The 26613-nt window shown below is 40.4% G+C and overlaps 4 protein-coding genes across 6 annotated transcripts; 2 read left to right on the forward strand and 2 right to left on the reverse strand.

Annotated features, from left to right (window-relative positions):
• Positions 1-3226: 3226 nt before the first annotated feature.
• unc45a (unc-45 myosin chaperone A) lies at positions 3227-10378 on the forward strand. Of its 2 annotated transcripts, none has more exons than XM_026312286.1 (19): positions 3227-3368; positions 3468-3660; positions 4914-5089; positions 5198-5287; positions 5412-5579; positions 5803-5971; positions 6089-6259; positions 6493-6667; positions 6756-7056; positions 7137-7231; positions 7381-7522; positions 7738-7878; positions 8058-8185; positions 8263-8329; positions 8432-8545; positions 8639-8754; positions 9167-9284; positions 9371-9526; positions 9650-10378. In XM_026312286.1, exons 1-19 carry the CDS (start codon positions 3345-3347, stop codon positions 9935-9937), a joined length of 2832 nt encoding a protein of 943 aa, XP_026168071.1. In that variant the 5' UTR covers positions 3227-3344; the 3' UTR covers positions 9938-10378. The 2 variants fall into 2 exon arrangements, with proteins under 2 accessions (XP_026168071.1, XP_026168072.1); XM_026312287.1 differs by having other exon boundaries at positions 6496-6667; positions 9650-9937.
• A 216-nt stretch (positions 10379-10594) lies between these two features.
• Positions 10595-14954, forward strand: rccd1 (RCC1 domain containing 1). 2 transcript variants are annotated; one of them, XM_026312347.1, is made up of 8 exons: positions 10595-10848; positions 12564-12779; positions 12880-13045; positions 13142-13263; positions 13351-13455; positions 14306-14464; positions 14563-14592; positions 14682-14954. In XM_026312347.1, exons 1-8 carry the CDS (start codon positions 10641-10643, stop codon positions 14831-14833), a joined length of 1158 nt encoding a protein of 385 aa, XP_026168132.1. In that variant the 5' UTR covers positions 10595-10640; the 3' UTR covers positions 14834-14954. The 2 variants fall into 2 exon arrangements, with proteins under 2 accessions (XP_026168132.1, XP_026168133.1); XM_026312348.1 differs by having other exon boundaries at positions 12922-13045.
• Positions 14955-14961: 7 nt separating this feature from the next.
• On the reverse strand, positions 14962-16707 carry cib1 (calcium and integrin binding 1 (calmyrin)). The gene is made up of 7 exons (XM_026312350.2): positions 16539-16707; positions 16155-16189; positions 15970-16069; positions 15664-15817; positions 15465-15583; positions 15278-15366; positions 14962-15181 (listed from the first exon to the last, which is right to left on the reverse strand). The coding sequence occupies exons 1-7, from the start codon at positions 16587-16589 to the stop codon at positions 15160-15162; spliced, it is 570 nt and encodes a 189-aa protein (XP_026168135.1). The 5' UTR covers positions 16590-16707; the 3' UTR covers positions 14962-15159.
• A 573-nt stretch (positions 16708-17280) lies between these two features.
• Positions 17281-25382, reverse strand: LOC113133059 (titin-like). Its single transcript, XM_026311587.2, has 4 exons — positions 25208-25382; positions 24634-24748; positions 17949-24212; positions 17281-17790 (listed from the first exon to the last, which is right to left on the reverse strand). Exons 1-4 carry the CDS (start codon positions 25226-25228, stop codon positions 17771-17773), a joined length of 6420 nt encoding a protein of 2139 aa, XP_026167372.1. The 5' UTR covers positions 25229-25382; the 3' UTR covers positions 17281-17770.
• Between the last annotated feature and the right edge of the window lie 1231 nt (positions 25383-26613).

Below are 26613 nucleotides of genomic sequence, written 5' to 3' on the forward strand. Positions count from 1 at the left end.
GAATAGTGTCCATGTGTAAATAGGGACTGTTATGAGAGGGCTATGATTCTACCAAAATGAGTGAACTAAGTAAGATTTGTAAATTATCTAGAAACACTAGTAAAATTGTGCCTGGATAAGAGCAATGCAAACTTCCATCACTGTCGGTGGCTGTGATTCTAGACTATACGCTAGAGAAATTACATAACCCATTACTGTGTGGGCTATGTCTGTGATAGTAGGTCGCAGTAGTTCACAAGTGCATCATGTTTGATCGTCCACTTGGATACACTGAACTCCAAAGTCCAAAAATGACATAACTTGGGACATGACGAATCTATATTACCCCATATGCCACACAGAAACACTTGACTTGAAATGAAGTAATTTATGAGTGACTACACAAACTGATACATAAAAGCCTTGCTAAAAATACACTTTCTTAAAACTAGCTCACTAAAATACCTTCTGAAATAAAGAACTTTCTGATTGTTGTCATGTGTGTAGAATCTAAACAATAATAGACAATTTCTCACCGTTTGTATAAAGAGTGTGGCAATGATTGTAGCAACATTTGTGTAAATTATATGCTGTTACTTAGGGAATATATGGATACAAACGTGTCCCTCCATGGTTGATAATAAAGACAAAAGCTTTCTTGAACCTAGGTGGAGGGTAGTTATAAGGGTAGTTATAATTGGTCTGTCTCAGGCACCACTTACCTGTCTGTTTGGATAGCTTTGTCAGATGAAGAGCTTAAAGAATAGTAGCAGTTGCTTCTTAACACAGATTGAAGTTATGTCATCATGTAATTTTTATAATGCTGCCGTAGAGCAACATTTTACTACAGATTGGCTCAAGCTGTGCTGCTTCTGTCACTAAGTCACCAAAGCATAAACACCACCGCAACAGCTTCAGAAACATGTCAACCTTTGTGCAGGTAAACGACACCTGAGAAGCCCAGTGTGGAAAGTATACCGGTGCTTTGCAGGTGACACCCATTGTTGGGTTGTTTTGGTGGCTCATTCTGGAGCTCATTATGTGTTTATGGAAATAGGAGCTCAGCTGACACTTCAATAATTTATTAGCAGACTATGAGTGACATGACAGAAATAGTTTGTTTTGCTTGAGTCACATTAAACTGGTCATTTTTTATAGGCTCTACAAAACCATTCAAAATGCTGTGCATGTGTATGTTCTTTTCAGATTTCAAGAATAGGTTTTGTATCAGAAAGTACATTAGTAATAAGAATTCTGCTCTGAAAGTGAAAGCTCTCACAAAAACAAAAAAAAATATATAAGCAACAAATGTTTACACAGCTGGTTTTGATGATCTCCTGTGGATCTGGTATGTATGAGGCTGTACAACAAGCCCAGTCCTAAGGGCAAACAGCTTTCCAAGCTAGATATTCTGCTATAGTCACAAAGCTGAGACTCTAACAGGTGTACCTGAGCACAAGGCCCAAAGGAAACCACCTTGTCTCCATGGCAGAGGACACACAACAATGGTGCTTCGCTGTTCTGGTAAATGAGAGCTCCCAGGGGACTGATGTAGGAAATACCATGACAGAACATCTCTGGTTTGGACTTTATCTTTGGGGACCATGGTAGGGCCTCACTATACTGCGGGCACAAACTGTATGTGAGCATATGAGTTTACATGTACAGTTTGAAATTCATATGTCAAGATTCAAAATGCAATGTGTCATTTTTACTTTACTCCAAATAGTGACATGCATGTATGCTTTGCCACAACTAATAAAAATGACTCCATCCCCAACTACAGCTGCTCATATACTGTACTGAAATACATTGTTGTTGTGTAGCCATTTTATTTGAGTGTTTCCAGTTTGTGCAGCTGTATATTTTATTGTACCATACTGCATTTCAGAAGTAATTACTGTGTTTTTATGCGCCTTTAGTTACCAGCTGCAGTGACTAGTTCATTACATAAAGTTTGACTGTTTGTATTTTTTGTTTTAATTAATACCTTCAATTGTTAATGTTGGTATTGTTTGTTTGTACTGAATAATTTTAATATCTGATTTAGTGTCAGAGTGTTATGAATAGGTCCAAGTCTACAATTACAGACAAATTACACATGGTGGGCTTTTTTAGGCTAATTAGAATACTTTTTAAAGTTAAAAGTTTTTAATGTGATTGTTTGTAGGCAGATGAATTAAATGATTTTTTCAGTATTTAGTGTTAGTGTTTTATTTTGTATTTTTGCTTTCTGTTATATTCCTGGCAGTGTGGATAATTCTTTAAATTAGCATTTAGACCACTATGGACAGTTTCCCTTAGGAAACATTTTGAGTGTAATAGAAAAAGAGCACCTGTGACATTAAAAATGACAATTAAAATGGCTTCGTTCTACACAGGTGTCCCATTAAGCCATGACAGTCATTAATAATTTCATCATTTACACCTGTGTTTCTTCTACTTTGACCTGACACAATGTCTTCTGTGAAAAATGACTCTATTTTTTCACAGATACTCCTGTACAGGGGCATCACTGTGGATTAGTGGTTAGCACTATTGCCTCACAGCAAAAAGGTTCCTGGTATGAAACCCATCAGGGGCCTTTCTGTGTGGAGTCTGCATGTTCCCCCTGTGCTTGTGTGGGTTTTCTCCAGGTACTCTGGTTTCCTCCCACAGTCCAAAAACATGTATGTCAGGTTGATTGGTGACTCTAAATTGCCCATAGGAGTGAGTGTGAGTGTGTGAGGTTGTTTGTCTCTATGTGGCCCTGTGATGGACTGGTGACCTGTCCAGGGTGGACCCCTGCCTTTCACCCAGAGAGAGCTGGGATAGGCTCCAGCAGATCCCCATGATAGATAATGGATGGATAGAAATTAGTAATCATGTGAGAAAAACAAACTCATAATGTTTTAAGTAGCTGGACTAGCACTCATGACCTTGTATTTCTATAACACTGGCTTCTGTGATTGATAAATAAAATTAGATGCTTTAATCCAACACGAAACATTTAGTTCACCTCTAACCCTAAAACTTGTGGCTGGAAGTGTTAAAATCCATAATTGCTTGTTTTTCTAACCTTTCCTCTTTTACATTACAGAAGCAGCTTGGTTTAAAAACATTGTGTGACCGTGCTGACTGAACAGTAGCACACTGTGAAAATACAACCAAATAAAGCTGCGGCTGCTTCCTTTTATGGGAATGAATCGTGGAGGGAAGGGCGGGGCTGGCGCGTAAACGTCATCAACGTGCTTTAGACACCCGGAAGCGTTTCAAGATGTAACGTTTGTCAGAAGTTATCGGCGTGTGTGTGTCCGAGTTGAGTAAAATTAAGCGTCACATTCAGCATATTCCAATAGCCCTGTGTTCTGTGTAGTATTTCAAAGATGAGCGTGAGTGAAAAAGAAAAGGTGAGGTGACAGGAGTCAGGTGATTTTATCTAGATTCATTTCTTCGAAGCATTTTAGTCATCCCGAGCCCTTGTTGTTTACTTCTTCTGTGTGATCCAGGACCCTGCAGCGCTGAAGGAGGAAGGGAATGTCCTGTTCAAGGTAGGAGACATGCAGGGCGCTGCCTGCTGTTACACCAAAGCGCTAAAGCTGAGTGGCAGCCAAGCAGAGAGCGCTGTTCTGCACCGCAACCGCGCTGCCTGCTACCTCAGGCTGGAGGAGTACAGCAAGGCGGAGTCTGATGCCTCCAAAGGTGGGCTGTATTTTCTCTATAACGTTATGCAAACACATTTGCATGACGCCACGTGGAAAACACCACTTTTACCTGATCTGCAGTCTAACCACCCAGTTTCATTTTACAAGCCCACACATATTGCACATGTGATTTCTCTACATATGCAGCTTTATTGGAGCTGCACCTGGAATCTGTTCATACTTTTGTGACACGTTGATTGATCCCAGTTTACAGACTTAAATGCATTTATCAAGTAGTAACACAGAACTTTGGCATCCACTGGATTTTTTCACAATATCATTACTGCATTTAAAATTAGATTTTGTCCAGACTGTGATCCAGTGTTGTAATTTTTACACTGTTAATGTAAGTCAAATATGTTAAAATATTTCAGTTCTTTGTAAAGTTGTTGGTTTGTGGTGTCATTGACTGCGCCAGTGATAAAACAGAACAGAAACTTACTTATAGCTTTTAAAATGACAGTTTGTGTTTTTAGATTTGACATAAAATCAACTACGGTAAATGCATATTATATGTCTAGTCCACTGCATAATCAGACAAACTCTTGTGTAATCTCTACCCCATTCATATACAACAGGATATGATTAGGAATTATATTTGTTTCCGCCATGGAAACATTTTCTTTAGTGTATCAATGAGTCTGTAATACATTACTTTTTTTTTTTTAAAGTATTATTTTTTTGGGCAGTTTTTGCCTTTATTTTGACAGGACAGTGTAGAGAGACAGGAAGCTAGGGTAGAGAGGAGGGGAGGACATGCAGGTATACAGGACAGGAGGCTCAGGAGTTGAACCAGCGTCACCTGCGTATATGGACGGGCATGCTACCGCTACGCCACCAGCGGCCCCCATCATACATCTTACTTTATCTATGGTACAGAAATGTTGTAGTGCATGAATACCACGGCAACATTTTCCAGTACCACAGGAGATTTTTAAAAGGAAAGGTCTGGGTATAGTAGAAGCTGTGGATCACCACAATCTGAGATTCTGCATTGGTTTAAAAAGCATAATGCAGCTGTTTGATACTCATGATAATATAGTTAGATATGTACAGATTAACTGAAAAATGTATGCGCACATACTGTCATATTTTTGATGGAAGAAGCTATTCACCACTGCTGTAGGTCCATCATTATTAAAAGATACTAAATAATAAACATTCTAGGTATGTTGCATGGTCTGTCCCTTTAACTTGTGATTTATGGATGTCCTTTGTTGAACTGTATTTCATGGCTGCCATTCTTTCCAGCTCTAGAGACTGATCCAGGTGACATGAAGGCCAGGTTTCGGAGGGCTCAGGCTTTTCAAAAGCTTGGCCGTCTTGACCAAGCCTTTCTGGATGTTCAGAGGTGTGCCCAGCTGGAGCCCAAAAACAAAGCCTTCCAGGATCTGCTCAGACAGCTGGGAGCACAGATCCAGCATAAGGTGATGCTGTGTTATTTAAATGATTGGATGAAGGGTCAAGGAGGTGGATCTTGAAACTGCTCTTCCTTGGTACTGTTGCTAATTATTGTTTTTCTCTTAACCTTTTAGTCAGCACAACTGAACTCCACAGATGCTCGTGTACAGCAAATGTTCTCCCTCCTCTTAGATGCATCTGCAAAAGAGTCAGATCGACAGAAGGTAAAGGAGGGGTCATAAAGCAAATGACGTTCTGTAGTTCAGCCTTTGTGTTTGTATCTTAATTTATCTTGAGCTGTCTATAAATCTGTGTCTCAAAGTAATGTAGTCCATTAATCATTTTCAGGCTGCTCAGAATCTAGTGGTGTTATCTCGGGAGGAGGCAGGAGCTGAGCAGATCTTCCGTAACGATGGCGTGAAGCTGATTCAGAAACTTCTTCAGTCAAAGCAGGAGGAGATTGTCCTTTCTGCTCTCAGGACCCTGGTTGGTTTGTGCACAGGACATCAATCCAGAGTAAGTGTAATATAACCACCTGAAGAATTAAGCAACATTTCACCTTTAAATAATGGTTGTTAATGTAATATTATGTTTTTTTCTCTTGGGGCAAGTGTATTCATAGAGATTGCCTTGTGTTCCTTTATTGGTTTCCATCCATTCCACAGTATCAACCATGCTAGCAACACTCATTAATTGCTTTGCTGCTTTTTGCTGCTGACATCCATTATTTTATTACCAGGCTATGGCTATAGTGAATGACTTAGGAATGGAGCAGCTGTGTGCAGTGATGGGATCGGACGTTTCCACTGTGTCTCTGGCTGCCTGCCACCTGCTGCAGGTGATGTTTGAAGCTCTGACAGAGGGCATGAGAAGAGAGATCAGAGGGAAAGAAGAAGCTATACTTCCTGGTGAGTTTGGACTCTGATGCTGTTTATATTTGGACTTAGTTACACATGAAATTTTACAAAAGTATAACTGTTTATATTGTCCTTTCATTAGTAAATGACTGTATGACTTTGACACAGAACCCTCCAAGGAGCTACGCTCAATGTTACGTCACCTTTTAGGAATGATGCCAGCTTCTAACGTGTCAGGGCCGGGCAGAGACAGTGCCATCAACCTCCTGGTCAAACAAGTACCTCGCAAGTCCTTGAAAAACCCTGATAACTCTCTCACATTATGGGTGATAGACCAGGGTAAGAAACACACTCAAATAACTATAATTGCCTAAAATAATTATTGTATCCTTGTAATTTGATGAAAACAAAACAGCCATAGACTTTCTGGTGGACATACCCATTTCTGTTTTTTCAGTATAGTTATATGTATATTATGTTAGGCCCAACTATTCCAAACCCATTTTAGATATTCAGTCACCCATCATATCTGACATTGCAGGTGCCAGATCAATGAACTCCCTGTCTTTCAGCAGGACTAAAGAAAATCCTGGAAGTGGCTGGGACAGTCCCCGAGCTCTCAGAAGGACTGCGTCTTACAGACAACTCCCACATGAGCTGTTCTGTCTTGCTTAGCAAACTCTACGATGACCTTAAGAGTGACAAAGAGAGGGAGAACTTCAACAAACTATGTGAAGAATATGTTCAGTGAGTTGACCACCAGTTTTGCTCATTACACAACCACAAGCCTTAAAGTGGCTTTCTGTCATTTTCTTATCTGATATTTTCTGGGTAGGCAACACTTTAGTCGGCCTGGCCTTGACGGCAAGTTACGAGCCATCCAGACCGTATCGGTACTCCTCCAAGGACCAAGCGACGTGGGTAACAGAACGCTGGAGATGTCAGGGATGATGGACGCTGTGATCTCTCTGTGTGCTTCTGAAGATGTGACTCACCAGCAGGTAGCAGTGGAGGCTCTTATCCATGCTGCAGGCAAGGCCAAGAGAGCCTCCTTCATCACAGCTAATGGCGTGACACTTCTGAAAGACCTCTACAAGAAGAGCGAGAATGACCGGATACGTGTGAGAGCCCTGGTGGTAAGTGCTGCAGAGATTTGGAGAAAAGAACATTTCTAAATATACACAAAACTAACTATCTCCTGTGTGTTATTACCCAGGGTTTGTGCAAGCTTGGATCAGCAGGAGGGACAGATTTCAGCATGAAGCAGTTTGCTGAGGGATCTACACTGAAGCTTGCCAAGCAGTGTAGGAAGTATGTTTGCCAGTTCTGAATTTTAAACCATGGTGTAGATTAAGAGAAATGTGCCATATCTGCTCCACACTGTTGTGTAGCATTACTAAATACAACAGATCAGGATTGGATTTGAAGTTAGACATAAGTTTTATCTTCTTCTCTGTTAGGTGGCTGTGTAATGAGTCTCTGCCTCCAACCTCACGCCGGTGGTCTGTGGAAGGCCTTGCCTACCTCACTTTTGATGCTGATGTTAAGGAGGACTTAGTGGAAGACAAGAATGCCCTCCAGGCCATGTTTGAACTCGCAAAGGTTTGAGGAATGTAATTTTAGGATTCCATGCATAGAAACCACAAACCAATTTTAAACTCAGATTCCTCTGATTGAAAAAGGTCTTAGTGGTTATTGTCATTTATTTTTATGTAGTGAATTTGAAATTACCATCATGACAGTCCACAAGAAACGGTTCACACGTATATTAATTAGGATAGCACTGACAGACATGTTTTTTTTGTATCTTCCTGCAGTCTGAGGATAAGACTGTGCTCTTTGCTGTGGGCTCCACACTAGTGAACTGCACCAACAGCTATGAAGTTGAGAAGCCAGACCCTCAGTTAGTGGAGCTCGCCAAGTATGCAAAGCAGCATGTGCCTGAGGAGCACCCCAAGGTGCCATTTTGAAGTCCTACTTTTTTGTGTACAGCAAACATCAGTATTCTTATAATATTGTACAGTAACCTTACTACTCTCAACTCCATCCTACTCTTAACGTTTCTTCAAGGGTTGTTAAACGCTTGATGCATGTATGTTGTTTTCTGTTTTATATAATCTGCCTCATCATGTGACAGGATGCACCTTCCTATGTGGAGAAAAGGTTGGCGAAGCTGCTGGAGGCTGGTGTGGTGTCTGCCCTGGTGTGCATGGTCAAACAGGAGAGTCCAGCCCTCACTGAAGCTTGCAGGGAGTGTATTGCCAGGTAGGAAAATGGCAGTAAGTCTTTTTCACCTACTGTTCTCTCTATTTATTTTCTGTTAACGTTATTTTGTCTGGCAGGGTGTTTTTGGCTGTGGTGGAGCGACAGGAAGACAGAGGCACAGTGGTGGCACAGGGAGGAGGGAAGGTAGAGCACACTGATAAATATAGTTAGTTTTGCCTGCACACTGATCTGACCACTTTGCTTTAGGGGTTTTGTTTTATTTATGTTGACACATTTCCTCCACAGGCTCTGATCCCACTGGCATCCGACAACACAGATGTAGGAAAAATCAAAGCCGCTCAAGCTCTGGCAAAGATAACCATCACATCTAACCCAGAGATTGCTTTTCCAGGAGAAAGGGTGAGAAGAATCAGTAATAAGCCAGTTTAAAAATCTGTTAAAAGAAAAAACAAACAAACAAAATTGTTTAACCTTGCCATTTTTATTTATTAGATCTATGAGGTGGTGCGGCCCCTTGTCAGTCTTCTGAGTCTTGATTGCACCCTACTACAGAACTTTGAGGCATTGATGGCCCTCACCAACCTGGCTGGCATCAATGATAGACTGAGGTTGGCCACTAGGGGGACAACTCTGCTAAGAATACATGCCCAAAATATACAGTCAATTATAATGAGAGGATAGTACCAGAAACATTTAAACTGATGTGCAAATTTAAATCTTAGTTATTTTTATATTATTTAGCAATATTATGTTAAATTAAAAAAATTAAAACATTAGAACATCAGATTTGCCTCTCAGAAATTCAATGTTGCAGTACATATTCTTAAAAGAGCTAATGTTCAGTCTCTTGTCAAATTTTTTGCAACAAAATTTTTATTTTTCCCAGATCAGATCAAATTTTACATTCTTTTGGGTCTCGAATTCAAACTTTCTTTCATAATTTGTCTTTGTCTGACATTACGATTTTATATCTGTGAATAAGAGTATCCACCGATGTTGATAAAGTGCACTTTTTTACAGACAAAAGATCATAAAGGAGAAGGCAGTACCAAAAATTGAAGGTTACATGTTTGAAGAGCATGACCTTGTTCGAGCGTCTGCCACGGAGTGCATGTGTAATTTGGTTTTAAGTCCAGAGGTAAGACACATTATTAATGACAGACTCCATGGCAAAAACTGGTAGAAAAGTTAAAGTCAAAGGAGTGAGTGTTTGGTTGTCCCCAGGTGCAGAAGCTGTTCCTGGCCACAGGGAATGATCGCCTGAAACTACTGGTCTTGTATAGTGGAGAGGAGGACGAGAGGCTGCGGAAAGCAGCTGCAGGAACTCTGGCCATGCTGACTGCTGAGCAGCCCCAGCTCTGTGCCTGGATCCCTGGAACAGTAAGTGCACCAATGCAGCAAGATACTAGCTTGTACCTACACCTCTGTCAAGATTTGCAAATACTACGACAATGCTTTAGTCTGTTGTGGCTCACATGACGCACTGTTGTACTCGATTCTCAGACGACCCACTGGCTAGAGATTGTACAGGCGCTGCTGCTCAGTGAAATACCTGACCTTCGTCATCGTGGAGTGGTCATCGTTCAGAACATGATGCAGGCAGAGAAGAGCCTGGCTGAGAGTCTCATGGAAAGTGAAGCTTTGGAGATCCTGTCTGTCCTGGCAAAGGGTGGAGAGGACATGCCAGACCCTGTCTCTAAGATAGCTCAGAACTGTCTGGACAAGGCCATGGAGTATGGCATCATCATGAGCAGGGAAGGAAAGGAAAAGTGCAAAGGAACTGAACCCTAGAACTGCTGTGTGTTTAACATGCTATCGGACAGTGGTGAAGTGCTTCAAGTATTATGTGACCAATGAAATGATTTCACTGTAGCGGGAAATCAGTTCTGTGAGCTGATCCTGAAAGGCTCATGTCTTAACCAAAAAACTATTAACAGGAATTTCTTAGAAAACATGTAATACATGACAAGCAGATTTCATTGTCACAGATGAGATTTAATTACCATTTCACATCATTTTTTAGATTGTTATATAAATCGGGTTTATTTTCATTCATGCACATGGTGCAAACTTCTGTAATCAACTTTGAAGACCAAAAAGGAAGTACATTTTATACATTCTTTACTAAAGGTTCTTTCCAAAAAACACATTGCTTTCATTTTACACTGTTCACACTACTTTTATTATTATTTTGAATTGTGGTTGATCTATAAAAACATTTAATTCACCTAATTGTATTCAGTGTTTATTTATATGGCCTCACTACATTCCCAGTGCTTTTATTGTAAAGTTGTTAACGGTCACTTTAATTAAATAAATCCGTTTCTTCATCTGAAATATTGTCACCTCTGATCAATGACAATACACTGTCAATAGTTGCGCATGCGCGGTACGTCCGGGTGCTATATTTGTGTGTACAAACTTCGCGGATAACTGCGCTGCTGCGCAGGAGCGTTTCCATAAGAAACCCACTAAGGCGCAGTAGTGATTATCAATGCGGTGGTTCGGGTTTGGCTTTAACGCGTTTGGGCAAATACATGCCAGTGAAAAAGTAATTAAAGATGGGCGTAGCGACGTCACGAAGGAGGTAAAGGTGATTCATCCGACAGAGCTCGGGAAACATGTGGACACAAACGGCTGCTGTTTGCAGACGAGTCAGATCAGAGCAAGTTGGAGTCGAAGAGCATCTTTACATCTGGATGGTCAGTCAAGATAGTTTAATGCAAACCTACTAACACGGGAACGCGATAGTTTAGAATACGTGGCGAGTTAGTGAGAAAGGTCATGACTTTAAAACATCTGCTACGAGATCATTATTGTCCCAGATGCGACTGCATGCTTGTTTGTGTGTTACACTGTTTAATACACGACCATGCTAATGCTAACAGTTATATATCTATAATTCAATAATGGCATGTGCTCTATCCATGATGCGTGTTGTTGAAAAGCTTTTACAAGTGGCCTGACATCAAGTTACTTTATATACTTTATATACAAGACGCTTTACTGGAGTTACAGTGGGTGGTCTCTACAGTAACAGCAGAGTAAATTAAATGTCCTATGCTGCTACTTCTTTCAAATGCATGTCACATTTGAAATTATTTTCTGGTGAATGGCAGGTATATTACAAAATAATTTTGCAGTCATTAATTTGTGGTTCATTGCTCAGAAGAGGCTGATGCTTGGAACCAGTCATACCTTGACTTAGTACAGTACGTTGTACCCAAATCACCAGAGGTGCTCAGTACTCCTGTATTATTACAACTCATGTATTAATTCAATTCAATTCAATTCAATTCAATTTTATTTGGATAGCGCCAAATCACAATACAAATCATCTCAAGGCACTTTACAAAAACTAAAACTAAAAACCCAACAAATCCCTTATGAGCAAGCACTTGGCATCAGTGGAGAGGAAAGATTCCCTTTAATGGAAGAAAAAAGTTCCAGCAGAACCAGGCTCAGTTTGGGCGGCCATCTGCCTCGACCGGTTGGGCTGAGTGGATAGAGCAATGGTGGAATATACATGAGGTGGGAGGAGAGGAAGAGAGGGGAAGGGAAGGGGTGGGGGGGGTATTAGGGTAGGGGAGCTCAGTGCACAGATGGTCCTCGGGCAGTCTAGGCCTATAGCAGCATAACTAAGGGATGGTTCAGGGTTGCCTGAAGCCAGCCCTAACTATACGCTTTGTCAAAGAGGAAGGTTTTAAGTCTAGCCTTAAAAGTACAGAGAGTGTCTGCCTCCTGAACCCAGGCTGAGAGCTGGTTCCACAGGATAGGAGCTTGATAGCTAAAGGCTCTGCCTCCCATTCTGCTTTTGGAAACTCTGGGAACCACAAGTAGGCCTGCACTCTGAGAGTGAAGTGGTCTATTGGGATAATATGGTACTATGAGGTCTTTAAGGTATGAAGGAGCGTGATAATGAAGGGATTTGTATGTGAGAAGGATTTAAAATTCTATTCTATATTTTACAGGGAGCCAATGAAGAGAAAATAATATAGGAGAAATATGATCTCTCTTGCTAGTTCCTGTCAGGACTCTGGCTGCAGCATTCTGGATTAACTGGAGGCTTTTTATGGAGATATTGGGACATCCAGATAGTAATGAGTTACAGTAATCTAGCCTTGAGGAAACAAACGCATGGACTAGTTTTTCTTTTTTTCTAGTTTTTCTTTTGAGACAGGATGCTCCTAATTTTGGAAATGTTGCGCAGATGAAAGAATGCAGTTCTAGAGATTTGTTTTATGTGTGAGTTAAAGGACATGTCCTGGTCAAAAATAACTCCAAGGTTTTTTACAGTAGTGCTGGAGGCCAGGGCTATGCCATCTAGAGTAGCTATAATTTTAGAAAAGTTATTTCTGAGATTTTTTGGCCCAAATATAATGATATATATATAATATTATTTCTCCCTGTCTGACAGGTAACAGCAGCATGTGCCTGGCAGGTTATGGGACAGGCATCTCCAATGGGCCCTGTGGAATTCCTATGGAAGAGAGCCATGGCTGTACAGACGCTCACGTCAATGAATCGTACTTGACCCTCGTTTTTGTAGATAGGATTGAATGCTGGAATCTTCAGAAGGAAGAGAACACTCTGTCATGGAGCATGGAAATAAAACCCCCTTCAGAAAGCTCTGGTAATGTACAAGGATATAACATTTGACTGACCTGAGCTGCTAGTATATAGAAGTTATAAATGGCTAAACAGTACACTTGGGAACACTTGCAATTTTCCAGAAACACCTGTGAATTTCCCATTGGTCTTTGGGGGTTACATAGCTCCCAAACCTCCCTTCTATCATCCCTTGTCACCTCAGCTGAAAGCCAGGAGTCTGGCACTGGGTGCAGAGCATGCCATCCTTCTCACTGCCTCTGGGACTGTGTATACCTGGGGATTAGGCAGGTAGAGCTATTACTCACACATCTGTCTTTGATGTGAATTCAAGCAATATCACATCCATGCATATGTTGATCTAGTGTGCATATGCTTATTTGACAGCCATGGTCAGTTGGGGCATGGGAGCCTCACCTCTGAGGAGGAGCCCAGGGCAGTGGAGGCGCTCTGGGGGATGCCAATGAGCTGTGTAGCCACAGGAGGCTGGCACTCTGTGTGCCTTAGTGGTAAGTGTGATACAAAAATGTTGGCAGTTAACAATGGTATACCTTTAACGTGAAAAAGCACAGCCTCAAATGACCTTTTCTTCACAGATGGGGGTGATCTTTATGTGTGGGGATGGAATGAGAGTGGTCAGCTCGGACTTCCTTCGCGAGGTTTGAGGAAAGCACTGCAGCAACAAAGTACCCAACAAGCAGGTATTTCTGTTTCTTAATCAAATTTGTAAAGAGAAATTTCACCCCAAAACACAATCTAACATTCAAAATGTCTTTTTTTCTTTTTGGCACTTTGAACACCACTAATTAATGCCATCACGTTCAACTCCATTGGGTGACAACAGATATTTGAAAAACTTTGCAATGTCATAAGGTATTTAGGTACAGATGGCACTTTAGGCATGGGAAATCCTCTATCTTCTTTACAGACAAACCCCCTTAACTTGAATAACCTTTCATACATTATGTTGCTAGGCATAGTTCTCATAGTAGTCACTACACTACTACTTAAAAATGTGAAAGGTAATGATGAGATTGCAAAATGCGATCTTCTGTACACCATTCACATCCTAAATCCCTGTTTCCAGGTATAAGGGAGGGTACAGCATCACCTTGAAAACAAAATGTGATTCTGTCTAAAGCCAGTGCTTGGTTTGTCTGTTCCAGGCTACTGTCGAAACATGTGGAATGAGACCCACTGCGTATGTAGATTTAAAAGGCTGTTCCGGAAGACTAAGAAAAATGAACAGTTGGTATTTTCTGGTGATTGCACACTAATGACAACATACTTATGAGTACTGTTATTTCTGATAATAGATTACTCTAAATATTATACATTGGACCTTTAAGTAGCAGTACAGCAACATTACCACTGGATGGAAAACTCTGTCTTCCTTTCGATCTTCTTGAAACTCACTTCTATAGCATGGCCTTCTACTAACCGATGTAACTATTTTAATGATCATGTTTGAGACTTGTGCCCTTGATTTTATTTATTATAGAGCACTTAGTTACTGTGAAACACAATTAATATTTTTATTAACATTCACAGGGCCATTGTGCCCAGCTGCCAGTACAGCTTCACCAGAGGGAGAGAAACATGAGGAGGTATTCATATCGATCCAGGCATTCCCAGCGCTCCTGGATGTCACTCCGTCATGTGAAATCAAGACAGCCAGCTGTGGCTCCCGGCACACAGCGGCAGTAACAAGTAAGACATCCCTCTTAACAATGGATGTATAATATTGATGCACATTTCTTGGCTAGTCAGTGTCATTGCCATCTTCATCTCATATTTTCTCATATCAGCTACAGGTGACCTCTACACCTGGGGCTGGGGTATGTTTAAATTGAATGCACATAATTTATTTGATATATACATATCGTTGAACTTCCCCCATTCATCTTTCCTTCTATTACCATTTCAGGTGAATATGGTCAACTCGGACACCAGATGTTAATCAGTTCAGATGAGCCCCAGTGTGTGGAGTTCTTTAAGGAGCAGCAGATGCGTGTGGTTGATGTGGAGTGTGGGGCATGGAACACTTTTGCTGCTGTTATCAAGGAGGATGTAGCTTGATCATGGACTTTGGACAACATACCAGAAAGTGTAAAATACCACAACAAATTCATAGAGACATTGGGATAAATATGTTATGTAATATGTGGTATCTGAGATAAATATGTTATGTAATATGTGGTATTTTCATGGTTTAATTTTCTTTACAGTTATAAAAACATTATAGGGGTTTTATATTTCACAAATAATACATAAAAGGATTGAGGTGGTAAAATCAACAGGTACATATAATTTAAGACAAACATCTAAAAATGTTTTACTTGGAATATTAAACACCATAGTTGAGAATCAAAGGGCAATGCATTTCCTCAGGCCACAATATTTCTTCACAGCACAATCTTGAATGAACTGTAAAGAAATGAATCATATTAGCTGTTACAGTGAGCAAAATTGTGCTGAGTAACATCCATATTGGTAATAACAAGAAACCTGATTTTTAATCACCTGACAAAATCTGGTGATCTTGAAATGACATGCTGAAACTCTGAGAGGTTTACAGTTCCATCCTTGTCAATGTCTGATTCTTCAAGAATCTAAAAAAAAAAAAACGAGGGAAACAGGTGTTAGGCTCTGTGACACATCAGTGTACAAACCTACAACCAGTGGCAATTTTAAGCCTCAGTGAACCTACATTGCTGATGAGCTGTCTCATTTCTTCAGTGGTTAGTCTTGTGTCATCTGTATCTCCAGTCAGACAATTAACCAGTTTCTCCAAATCACCACTATCAAGGGTTCCATCATCATCAAAGTCTGAAAATATTATTATGCTTATAACACATTTATACCCATATATATTACTGACGACTAGCTCATTTTATCATCTTATTTACCAAATATACGGAACGCGTAGTGGGATTTGATTTCCAGAGTAGCAGAGTCACTGAAGGCACTCAAAAGATCCAGAAAGTCCTCGAATGTGAGGCTCCCGTCTTTCTGTTCAGATGTTGAGAATACATGGCAGATTCTTTTCCTGAAAGGGTTGGACTGGGACAGAAACAACGTCCAAAGTATCAGCACAGTCTATCAGTACGCAGAGCATCCTACATAATGTTTAGCATAATCCCAGTTACACAGTTAAACTGACTACTAAGCATGACAGTGCACTCCTTCAGCTTCACTCTTTTATATGATTTTACCTTGAGTTCTGGTAGAGTAAGGACCCTATCCATTGGCACTCTGGCGTGTGGATCACCTTTGTGATCTTTATGGAGCAGTTCAGTGAATCTCTTGTGAGCACTAAAAAGGCCACAAAATGTGGAGTCTGTTATTACAACGCTTGGTAATAATGTTGTAATGTTGTGACATGCAAATGATGACTTACAGAAGAATTTCTTGTTTTGTCAAGAAGGTCAGCTCCTAAAAGTGAAAGTAAACACTATTAAAATGGAAACAGGCACACATTATCCTGAAGCTACTTATTTTTACACTAGAATACTTTTGGGTCTGTCTTATCATTAGCAACAAACAGGCATTGCTTTACAGAGATTAACCACCAGTAACTAACTAACTAACTAGCTACCTCATACTGTACCCTGCATGCAAAAACTCCTAGTAAAGACCTTTGTAACATTTCTCGAGTCTGCGTGTTGTTCTGGCATACAAAGGTAACACTTAGCCATCGTGTTATTCTTGGCTGCCATGGGGCGTAAACACAACTGCTCGCAACTTGAGCCACTCGGTGCTTTTTGAGACTTTGGGCACTTACTTGGTATTCTGCGAGCGAATCCTTCCCGAGCTGACTTGCCGTAGTTCCCATATTGAAATGTCCGACTCGAAAACGTACTTCTGTTGTGGTAAATAATTACCAACCGAACTTCTAAACTAACGCTAGGGGGTTTCGCATCGCTTACTTCCTGTTTCTGGGGCGCGCGGACCGTCTTTCCTGTATTTAACTACGTAACGGTTTCCATAGTGACGTGTTTCCAAACAACCGCTATCCTGTCAAAGGTCAACAGAAAACTTGTATTAACTTAGTATTAAAGTTTAGCCTACATAAGTAGGCTATATTTCTATATCTATATCATCTATATTTATGTAGGCTAAACTTTAATACTAAGTTAATACTGACTTTAATACCACTTTAATACTCTTTTCACATACCTTACCTGGCAAAACATATCACTTTTTCATGCTAGAGTACCTTACATTTGAATAGTTTGCAAGTAGAAGCGACCACAATCGAAATTCGTATTATTGGGGCTTTATTTGACAAGGGCAGCAAATGCAGTAAAGAAAGAAAATCGTATTCTTAGCAATCAAATTACCCTTAAGTTCTGGTAGTCTGTAATAGTGTCACCTCGCCTACTACCAGACTGAAATTTCACAGTACAATAGTAAATCAATTTCTGATTTTCTGTTTTATTGTTTGTTTTTATATTGTTTGGTTTGTTTGAATTGAATCTTTAACTCTGTTCATTTTGAAAGTCCAAAGCAAAACTGACAACCTCTTTAAATCATCTATATTTTATTGTAGTTTAAAAACAAACAGCAGTTATTCAATGAATCGGACTGGTATTACTTGGAGTGTCTTAATATCATCAGTATTAATACAACATGCTTTTCCTATAACCAGTACAAAATAACAGTGTAACAGCTTTTCTCATCATCTTCATTTTACTGTTGTTTTTTTCTTAATGGCAGCAAAAACAAACAAAATGAGGGTGTCTTCAATAAATACAATATGTGAATAATTCAGCTTACTAAAACCAAAACCTTTATAAACAATCATATAGATACAAAATAGTATCTTTTAGTAATTTATCCATTCATATAACATTTTCTAAAATAAAACATTTGGGGAATTGAACATAGTCCATGAATATCAATAACTCAACTAACTTCCCAAACAAAAGTTTAATGTACTGTAGATGAGACACAGGTGAGGATCTTGAAATGGAGCTCAGGAGATGATTAACTTAGCCATTTGAAAGAGACACGTTAAGCTCCTAGATTTGTATCTGAAATAGAAAAATAAAAGATGTACTATTAATACAAATAGAGCAAATAGAATAATGCGCTGAAAGATAAATAAGTGTTTAATATAAATTTTCTTTTTCATTCACATCCAACTTAGGTAATTAAGTTACAAAGTGAGGTTATTTTTCTCAGATTGTACCTGTCATTTTTGTTCCCTCTGTCGTCTCAGCTGGAACACCAATGCCATACTCATTTTCCCCTGTGACTCTGAAGAAGTAGATTCCTCCCTCTTCCAGGTCAGACACCTTATAGGACAGTCGGCGGCATTTGTCTGTGAGTCTTGTCCACCCTTTTCGGCTAATATCCCGTATGTCTACATGATATTTCTTCACAGGGGCTCCTCCCTCATTCTCAGGGATGTCCCATGTAACGGTGGCAGAGTTCTTGGTCACATCCTTAACTCTTACGTGAGTTGGCGGACCAGGTGAATCTAAAACCCTTACATTTAGCATCAAAGAGGCAGACCCAGCAACATTTTGCAGTTTTACTATGTATTTGCCAGAATCATCACGTGTTGCTCGTTCCACTGTGATAGAAGTGACAGAATTGGTGGTGTTGATCAGTCCTCTGACTCTCAGATCTACTTCTGCTTTTTCCCATGTCACACTGGGAGCAGGTTTGCCTGTGAAAGGCACAGTCAGAGTGAAGGCGCTGCCATCTTTAACAAGCAGGGTCTTCCTCATTTCGGTGCTAATATCAAACCTGGGCTCCTCTTCTCTTTCTATAGCCACTTGAGGATCTGTTTCCGGACTGGGCTCACTAATACCAATCTTATTTATCGATCTGACAATAAAAATATATTCTGTCCCTGATGTGAGTCCAGTCACTGTAAACTCTGTTTGGTCTGTGTTATAAACACCAGCAGTCCAGTCTTCTTCTGTTGATTTTCTAAATTCAACTTTGTAGCCTGTAACTGGTGCACCACCATCAAACAATGGCTTGTTCCATGACAGGGTGATTGACGACCTGGATGAATCAATTATGGTGGGCTTTGCTGGAGGGGAAGGCAGAAACTTTGGATCCTCCGCCAGAGTGAGCGGGCATGGGAGACTGGGTTCGCTTAGCCCAGCAGCATTCTCAGCAAACACTCTAAATTCATACTCACATGCCTCACGCAGGCCAGAAGCTTTGACTCGTAGGTCATAGACTGGCTTTTTATTGACTCTTACCCAGCGAATGCCCTGCTTCTCCCTCTTCTCAATGATGTAACCACTGATTCGGCTACCACCATCAGAGACTGGTCTCTTCCAGCAAATAGTCATAGAATCAGTAGTTGCACTGGTGACCTCAACATTGGTGGGAGCAGATGGGGTAGTAAAGGGATCCATGGCTTTGATGGGCTCACTTTCCAAATTCTCACCTTCCCCATATTTGTTAACTGCCCTCACTCTAAACAGGTATTCATTTCCTTTGAGCAGCTTAGTTATCTTACAATTCATTGCCATCATGTCACTGTAAACAAGGGTCCAAGCTACACGACTGCTTTCACACTTCTCAACAATGTAGTGCATGATCTCAGCACCACCAGTCTCATGAGGGGGTCCCCATGACAGGGTGCATTTCTCTGCTGAGAGTCCAGATACTTCCAAAGGTCCAGCAGGTGGGCCTGGCCGATCCAGGACTTTACATGTAATAGCTTTAGACGTGGTACCACATGTGTTCTGTAAGGTCAGAATATATTGTCCAGAGTCTTTCCTAACACTTTCTCTGATGAGTAGAGAGGTATGTGTCTTTGTAGCCATTATCTCAACCCTTCCCTTGGTGCCAATATGTCGACCATTTTTCAGCCAAAACACAGTAGGGTTGGGACGGCCAGAGACGTCAGCATCTATTCTTAGGAAGTCTCCCGCTTTGACAAAGACCACCTGTCTAAATTTGTCCTCCAAGATAATTTTGGGAGGTTGCACATCATGCTGTACAGTAACAGGTCCTGTGGTTTCAGATGGTGCACTAAAGAGCTCAGCTGAATTCTTTGCAATAACACGAAAATCGTACTGTTCACCCTCTGTGAGGCCAGTCACTTCCAAGAAGGTGTCAAGTAGGTTGGTAAAGTTGCACTTAAGCCAGCAACTATCTGGCAGCTCTTTACGCTCCACAATGTAACTAGTTATTTTAGCTCCACCGTTATATTCTGGTTTGTCCCATGAGAGCGAAACTGAGCTGTTAGTTATATTAGTGACTGTGAGGTTATGTGGGGGATCACACTGATCTCTTGCCACCACAGGCTCAGATGGCATGCTGCAAGGTCCAACACCTGCCATATTCTCAGCACACACTCGGAACTCATATATTAGACCCTCTTCAATATTTGTTACTTTGAACTGGTTCTCAGCCACTGAGTTTCTGTTTAACTTCGTCCACAGAATACTGCTTTGGTCTTTGCATTCAATATGATATCCAGTAATAGGGCTACCACCATCACTGTCTGGCTTTCTCCAAGCAATTACAATTACAGACTTTGAGGCTTGCACAACATGGAGGTTGGTGGGTGCACCAGGAGGCTTGAAGGGATACTGGGCAACAACAGGTTCAGATTCAACAAAGTGGCTCTTGCCATAGCGGTTCTCTGCAGCAACATGAAACTGATATTCAGTGCCCTGGGTCAGACGGGAAATTTTGATTGATGTCCTGGCAACAGTGGCAGACACAGTCTGCCATATGATGCTCCCTGTTTCTCTCTTCTCCACAACATAATTACTGATTTGACATCCACCAGTATATTGTGGTGGCTGCCATGACAAAGAAACAAAGTCAGCACTCACTTCATCCACACCGAGGTCACTTGGTGGGCCAGGTTTTTCAAATACATTAACATCGATTTCAGCAGATGTGGTTCCAGTGGCGTTGGTGAGAGTCACCTCATACACACCAACATCCGTCCTGGCTGCATCTTTGATAATGAGCTGAGATGTTGTGGTAGATGTATACACATTTACTCTGCTTGTCTCTTTCAACATGTTGCCATCTTTTTTCCAGGCTGCTGTTGGTGGGGGTACACCTTTAAAAGGAACATCAATCTTTAAATCATTCCCTGCCCTCACACTGAATTTGTTGGACAGCAAGTTAACAATGGGCCCAGCACTGGTATCCTTCACAGTAGCAGGTACCAACAGGGACTTTGGTTCACTCTTTCCCTTTTCATTCACAGCGCTCACTCTAAAAAAATATTCCTTTCCTTTTGTCAGCCCATTAATAGTCACTTCCAGTGCTTTAGTCTCTGAACATATTGTCCATGTGTCATCACCCTTTGCTTGCATTTCTACAATATAACATGTGATTTTGCTTCCTCCATCATGACCAGGCTTCTCCCAAGAAAGTGTTGCACTACTAGAAGTAACATCACTAAGTGTGACTTTGCCAGGAGACAGAGGAGCCTCAGATGTTTTAACAGCCTCAGTGGTTTCTGCTGGAAGTCCAGAGCCAAATTCATTTACAGCAAGGACACGGAAATAATAAAAACATCCTTCCTGAAGATTGTCAATCTTGTATGAGTTTCTCACACAGTTGCTACAGACACTTGTGAATGCCTTTCTAGCCTCCTCTCGCTTCTCTACGATGTAGTATGAAATCTTAGCTCCACCATCAATAAGAGGTTCCTCCCAGGAGATGGACACAGAGTCCCTCTTCACATCCTTAATCTCTAGGTTTGTTGGTGCACCAGGAGAGTCCAGTACTCTGACGTTAATAAATGCTGATTTAGAGCCTCTGCAGTTCTCAGCAGTCAACACATACTTTCCTGTGTCATTTCTATTGATGTTGTCAATCAGTAACACAGTGTATGAGCTTGTTACCTCAATTTGAGCACGCTCAGTGAGAGTTCCACCTTCCTTTGTCCATTTAATCTCAGGCTCCGGCCTTCCTCTGATGGTGACAAAAAGACGTAATGTGGAACAAGTTCGAACATTCACAATCTTCCTCAAGGCAGTGTCCAATTCAATCTCAGGTGCCTCCAACTTTTCAGCTGCTTTCACAGACCCAGGGACATCCACAGGCTCTCCAACTCCAACGATGTTCATTGCACGAATACGAAAATTGTACTCTACATTTTCTCTCAGTCTCTTCACAGTGTAGCTTGTGTCCTCTAAACCTGTGCTTGGTGTGCATGTGATCCATTCATCTTCTGCTGCTTCTTTCATCTCAACTAGAAAACCGCTGATACCTGCTCCACCATCATAGATGGGCTTTGACCAGGTCAGTGACACAGTTGTGCTGGAATAGTTTGTCACTTTGGGGTTGGTAGGGGGACCAGGTGGGTAAGTAGCTTCACACACTTTTATATACTCACTTGGTTCACTGGGTGCACCTACACCAGCAGCATTTTCTGCCAGTACTCTAAACTGGTAGTAATGTCCCTCAGTGAGTCCTGTACATCTGAAACGCAAATCGTTTAATCTTCTTCTGTTGCATTTAGTCCATCTGACACCCTCTTTGTCACGTTTTTCCAGGATGTAGCCATCAATCTCTGAGCCTCCATCAGTCTCTGGCCTTTCCCATGTTAGTGTTATAGAGTCACCAGTCACAGCACTGGCTGTAGGGGTAGAAGGTGTACTTGGTGTTGTAAAAGGGTTTTGTGCAATAAAGGGATCTGATTCCAGAAACTCACCAATGCCAAATTTATTTACTGCAGCAATTCTAAATATATATTCTTTACCAGGCACCAGTTTTGTCACCTTGTAACTGACAGCTTCAACATGAGTTTCAACCTCTGTCCATGTGACACGGCTTGTTTCTCTTTTTTCAATGATGTAGTGGGAAATACCTGCACCTCCATCATTTAAAGGGGGGTTCCAATGAAGATTACATTTCTCTGCACTAACAGCTTTTACTTTCAGAGGTCCGTCTGGTCGTCCAGGTCTATCCAGGACCTTCACATTAATTGGGATAGAGGTACTTCCACCAATATTACTAACGTTCAAGATAAAATGTCCTCCATCTTCCCGTGTACAGTCCCTTACTGTCAAAGCTGTGTGAGTGAGGGTGTTTTTGAACTCCATCCTCCGTGTAGCCTTGTCAATTTCTCTTCCATCTTTGAGCCACATTACTTCAGGAAGAGGCTTCCCAAAGTAATCAGCATTAATAATGAATGTCTCTCCAGCCTGAACAACTGTAGTACTCTTGAACCTAGGATCAATAAATGCTGTGGGTTTTTCAATAACATCCTGAGCAATGATGGTTAGACTTTCTGATGGCTTGCTCCAAACACCTGCACCATTCTTGGCATTTACTCTAAACTCATAACTTTGGCCTCCAGTCAGACCTGTAATTGTGAATTGATTCTCAATGACATTGGTGAAGTTTGCTTTCATCCATCTGCCATCTGGAAGCTCCTTCTTTTCTACAACATAGCCTGTGATGGTGCTCCCACCATCATACTTTGGTTTTACCCACTTAAGTGTGATGTTCTCTCTACTAATAACAACTGCTTCAGGTTTACCAGGTGGATCACAGGGATCTCTTGCCACATAGCATTCAGATATCTTGCTAGATGGGCTGAGTCCAGCAATATTCTCAGCAAAGACTCTGAATTCATATTCTATGCCTTCCTCCAGACCGCTTGTTTTGAAGTGAGCATCAGGGATAAGAAGCTTGTTTAGCTTAGTCCATAAAATGCTGTTCTTCTCTTTGCGTTCAAGGTGATAGCCAATGATGGGACTGCCTCCATCTTTGGCAGGGGGCTCCCATTCAACCATCATGTTGTACTTTGTCACTGTTGACACAAAGGGGGTGCCAGGAGCTGTGGGTGCACTAAATGGATACTGTGCAATTACAATAGGAGAGGTGATTGCTGTGCTCTTCCCATATCTATTTTCAGCAAATACTCTGAATTGGTATTCACTACCTGTCTTCAGCTTGGTGACTTTGATTGTGGTTCTTACTGTTGTTGCTGACACAGTTTGCCACTCTGTACTTGTAGTTTCACGTTTCTCCACTATGTAGTTGTCTAGCTGGGAGCCTCCTGTGTATTTGGGTGGCTCCCAAGAGATGGTAACATAGTTACAACTGACTTCATCAATGCGCACAGGCCCTGTGGGAGGGTCCGGCTTTTCAAGAACAACCACAGTGATTTCTCCTGTGTATTTTCCAGCACTGTTGCTTGCTGTGACTGAGTATTGACCAGAGTGCTCCCTAGCAGCATATCTGATATGAAGAACCGTTAATGATGATGTAGTTGCAAGCTCTAGCCTCGATGTCTCTTTAACTGCCTGACCATCTTTTTTCCATTCAATCTTTGGCGTTGGGTGCCCAGTCACTGGGATCTCGACTTTGAGATCCTCACCATTCTTAACAGTAAAGGTGCTAAAAGTTATCTGGAGCGTTGGCATAATAGCATTTTCCTTATCTGTGGCAGGACTGGGTTTGACCCTATAGTGTTCTCTGTTCTCTGCAGAAGTGGCAAACTGACCTGGTGTGAAGAAAAAAAAGCATAATTTAAACATGCATAAGATAAAACCCCTGTGCAGAGTTGTATTAATTATTCAAGATTCAGATTGTATGTGCTAATAATTTATTGTGTGTTCTGAAAAAATATATAGGAAACTATCAGATCCGAGATATGTTCGAAAACATTTTTAATATTTTTGACACTTAAAAAATACTTTTAATATACATCTATCTGACGATGACATTTTGATCACATAACAAAACAATGCCATCCAAATTTGCCATTTTGCAACTTGCATAATAACACTGTCAGGAGCAGTTAAAGGTCTAAAATTATGTCACATGTTAATTATAAGTTTTATATTGTTGAATAGATATTTTTTATTTAATATATTTTTAATAGTAATAATGATTTAACCATGTATGGTGGATATATGACATACCTAGGACAATGGGTGTGGAGGATGACTGTGATGCCTCTGGCATGAGCGCTCCATCAGTGTCTGGTGTCACATTTATATTTAGAGTGTTAGCTTTATCTTCTCCCTCCTTTCCCATCTACAAAAGAGTATTGTGCAAAACTTTTAGAGAAAATGAAATTAAAGAAATTCAAACATAATCAGAGCATTATGTTTACCATTTTTTCTTAATGATCACATCAAATAACATAACTATATATTCAGTCATAACAGGATATTGACAACACTTTAAACTTTAGTGTTTTCAACAACCTTGTATATAGGCTGTCTTAGTGTTGGTAACAGGAACTTATGATGATGTTAAAAATAACTAGAGTCATGGCAGACTAACTACCATCTGTTCTTAGCCATCTAAATAGAAGATGGCTAAATAGACTAAATAGATAAAACTTTGATATTGTAAACCACTTCAAAAAACACCATCATGAGAAATCAAAAACAAATTTAAAAAAACAGTGTTCTTTTTTTTTACATTGCAGTAACATTTCAGATATTGTTTACAAATAAATATCACATTTTCCATCACAGCTGTACTTACTTCATGGTTGCTTGCTTCCATTCTTCCTTCCTCTTACTTGCTTAATAAAGTAGGAGAAATAAAATGTAAATTCAAAATTCAGCTGTCAGTCTGAAAGATGCATCAGCTGTGGTGACCCTAAAAACTCTGTGGCAGATATACACAACTCTACCACTCACTGCCTGTTTTATCTCCTGAAGCATGCAGTGACTAAAATAACCATGATGCCTGACTGGCCAGCAGTCATTCTTTCAAAATGAGTAGAGACTATGTGGGTCAGTTTGGAAAAAACTAGAAAGTTGCTCACGAGGTACATATTGCACTCTTAAAGTTACAGGGGGTTTGGCAAATGGCTTTACAATGTAAAATACATAAGGGTCATTCCAGAATTGGAGGACATTTGGGCTTCAAATTTCTTGAAAAATAAACTTTCACTTTTCTGATTTTCTGCTACATATTCATCAATAATAGATAATAAACTATCAAAGGCTTGATTAGCTCAGTTTACAGATCAATTTTACAATTTTTTTTACATGATTTATCTGGTGTTTACAATACTTGGTGCAACAGGGTTGCAGGTAACAGGGTTGCAAATCCTTACTAATGTTAGCTTTCTCTCAGGAGTAGAAGCTAGCTGTTTATCTAGCTGTTACTACTGACCAAGAGGACAAACTTACTTATGTAAATACGTAAAGAAAAAATACAAAAATAATCCTCTTATTCTGATAATATGTATAACAGGGTTGCATGAGGTAGACTGAGACATTCAGTCAAGGCTAAATATGTTATGAAAATATGAAAAATAGAAGAGAGGACATACTTTTGCTCTACCCATTCTTTTGGAAAACTGTTTGATGATGTCATGTCCAGCATGTCTTGTCATTCAGTGCTTTCTTCTTCTTCTCCCATGCTAAAAATGGTTATGGTAACAGGGTTGCGTGCATGTTCCAAGGTTCGACACACGTTCCATGAATAATTATCATTATTTGAAATATTATGTTTATTAAAACAAATGATTCCACAGTTACAGGCATGAAACAAATAATACCAAAAAAATGAAATTAAAATTTCATTTAAACTGTTTTATTTTAGATTAAATTTGCTCATTAAGGGGGTGGGACGAGAAAAAATTGCATTTTAGGGGGTACTCCAGACATATTTGTTATTTTTAAAACTATTTTCAAGCATTCTTTTCTCTTAGATTTTTTTTAGATTTGATCTCAGGACAAGTAAATTTACCCAGAAACTACATTTTTTAGTATTTTGTATGTGGATTATTTAAAATTTGATGGGTGGGACGTAAAATGTCCTCCAATTCTGGAATGACCCATAAATACATTTGTGTATGCAAAATTCTTAACATGTGCATTAAATCTACAGGGCTCTATCTTCGTTAATATAAACATGACCTTGTTCGTCAATATGTT

This window comes from Mastacembelus armatus, chromosome 6, assembly GCF_900324485.2.
Source record: "Mastacembelus armatus chromosome 6, fMasArm1.2, whole genome shotgun sequence".
NCBI classification, from domain to species: domain Eukaryota; kingdom Metazoa; phylum Chordata; class Actinopteri; order Synbranchiformes; family Mastacembelidae; genus Mastacembelus; species Mastacembelus armatus.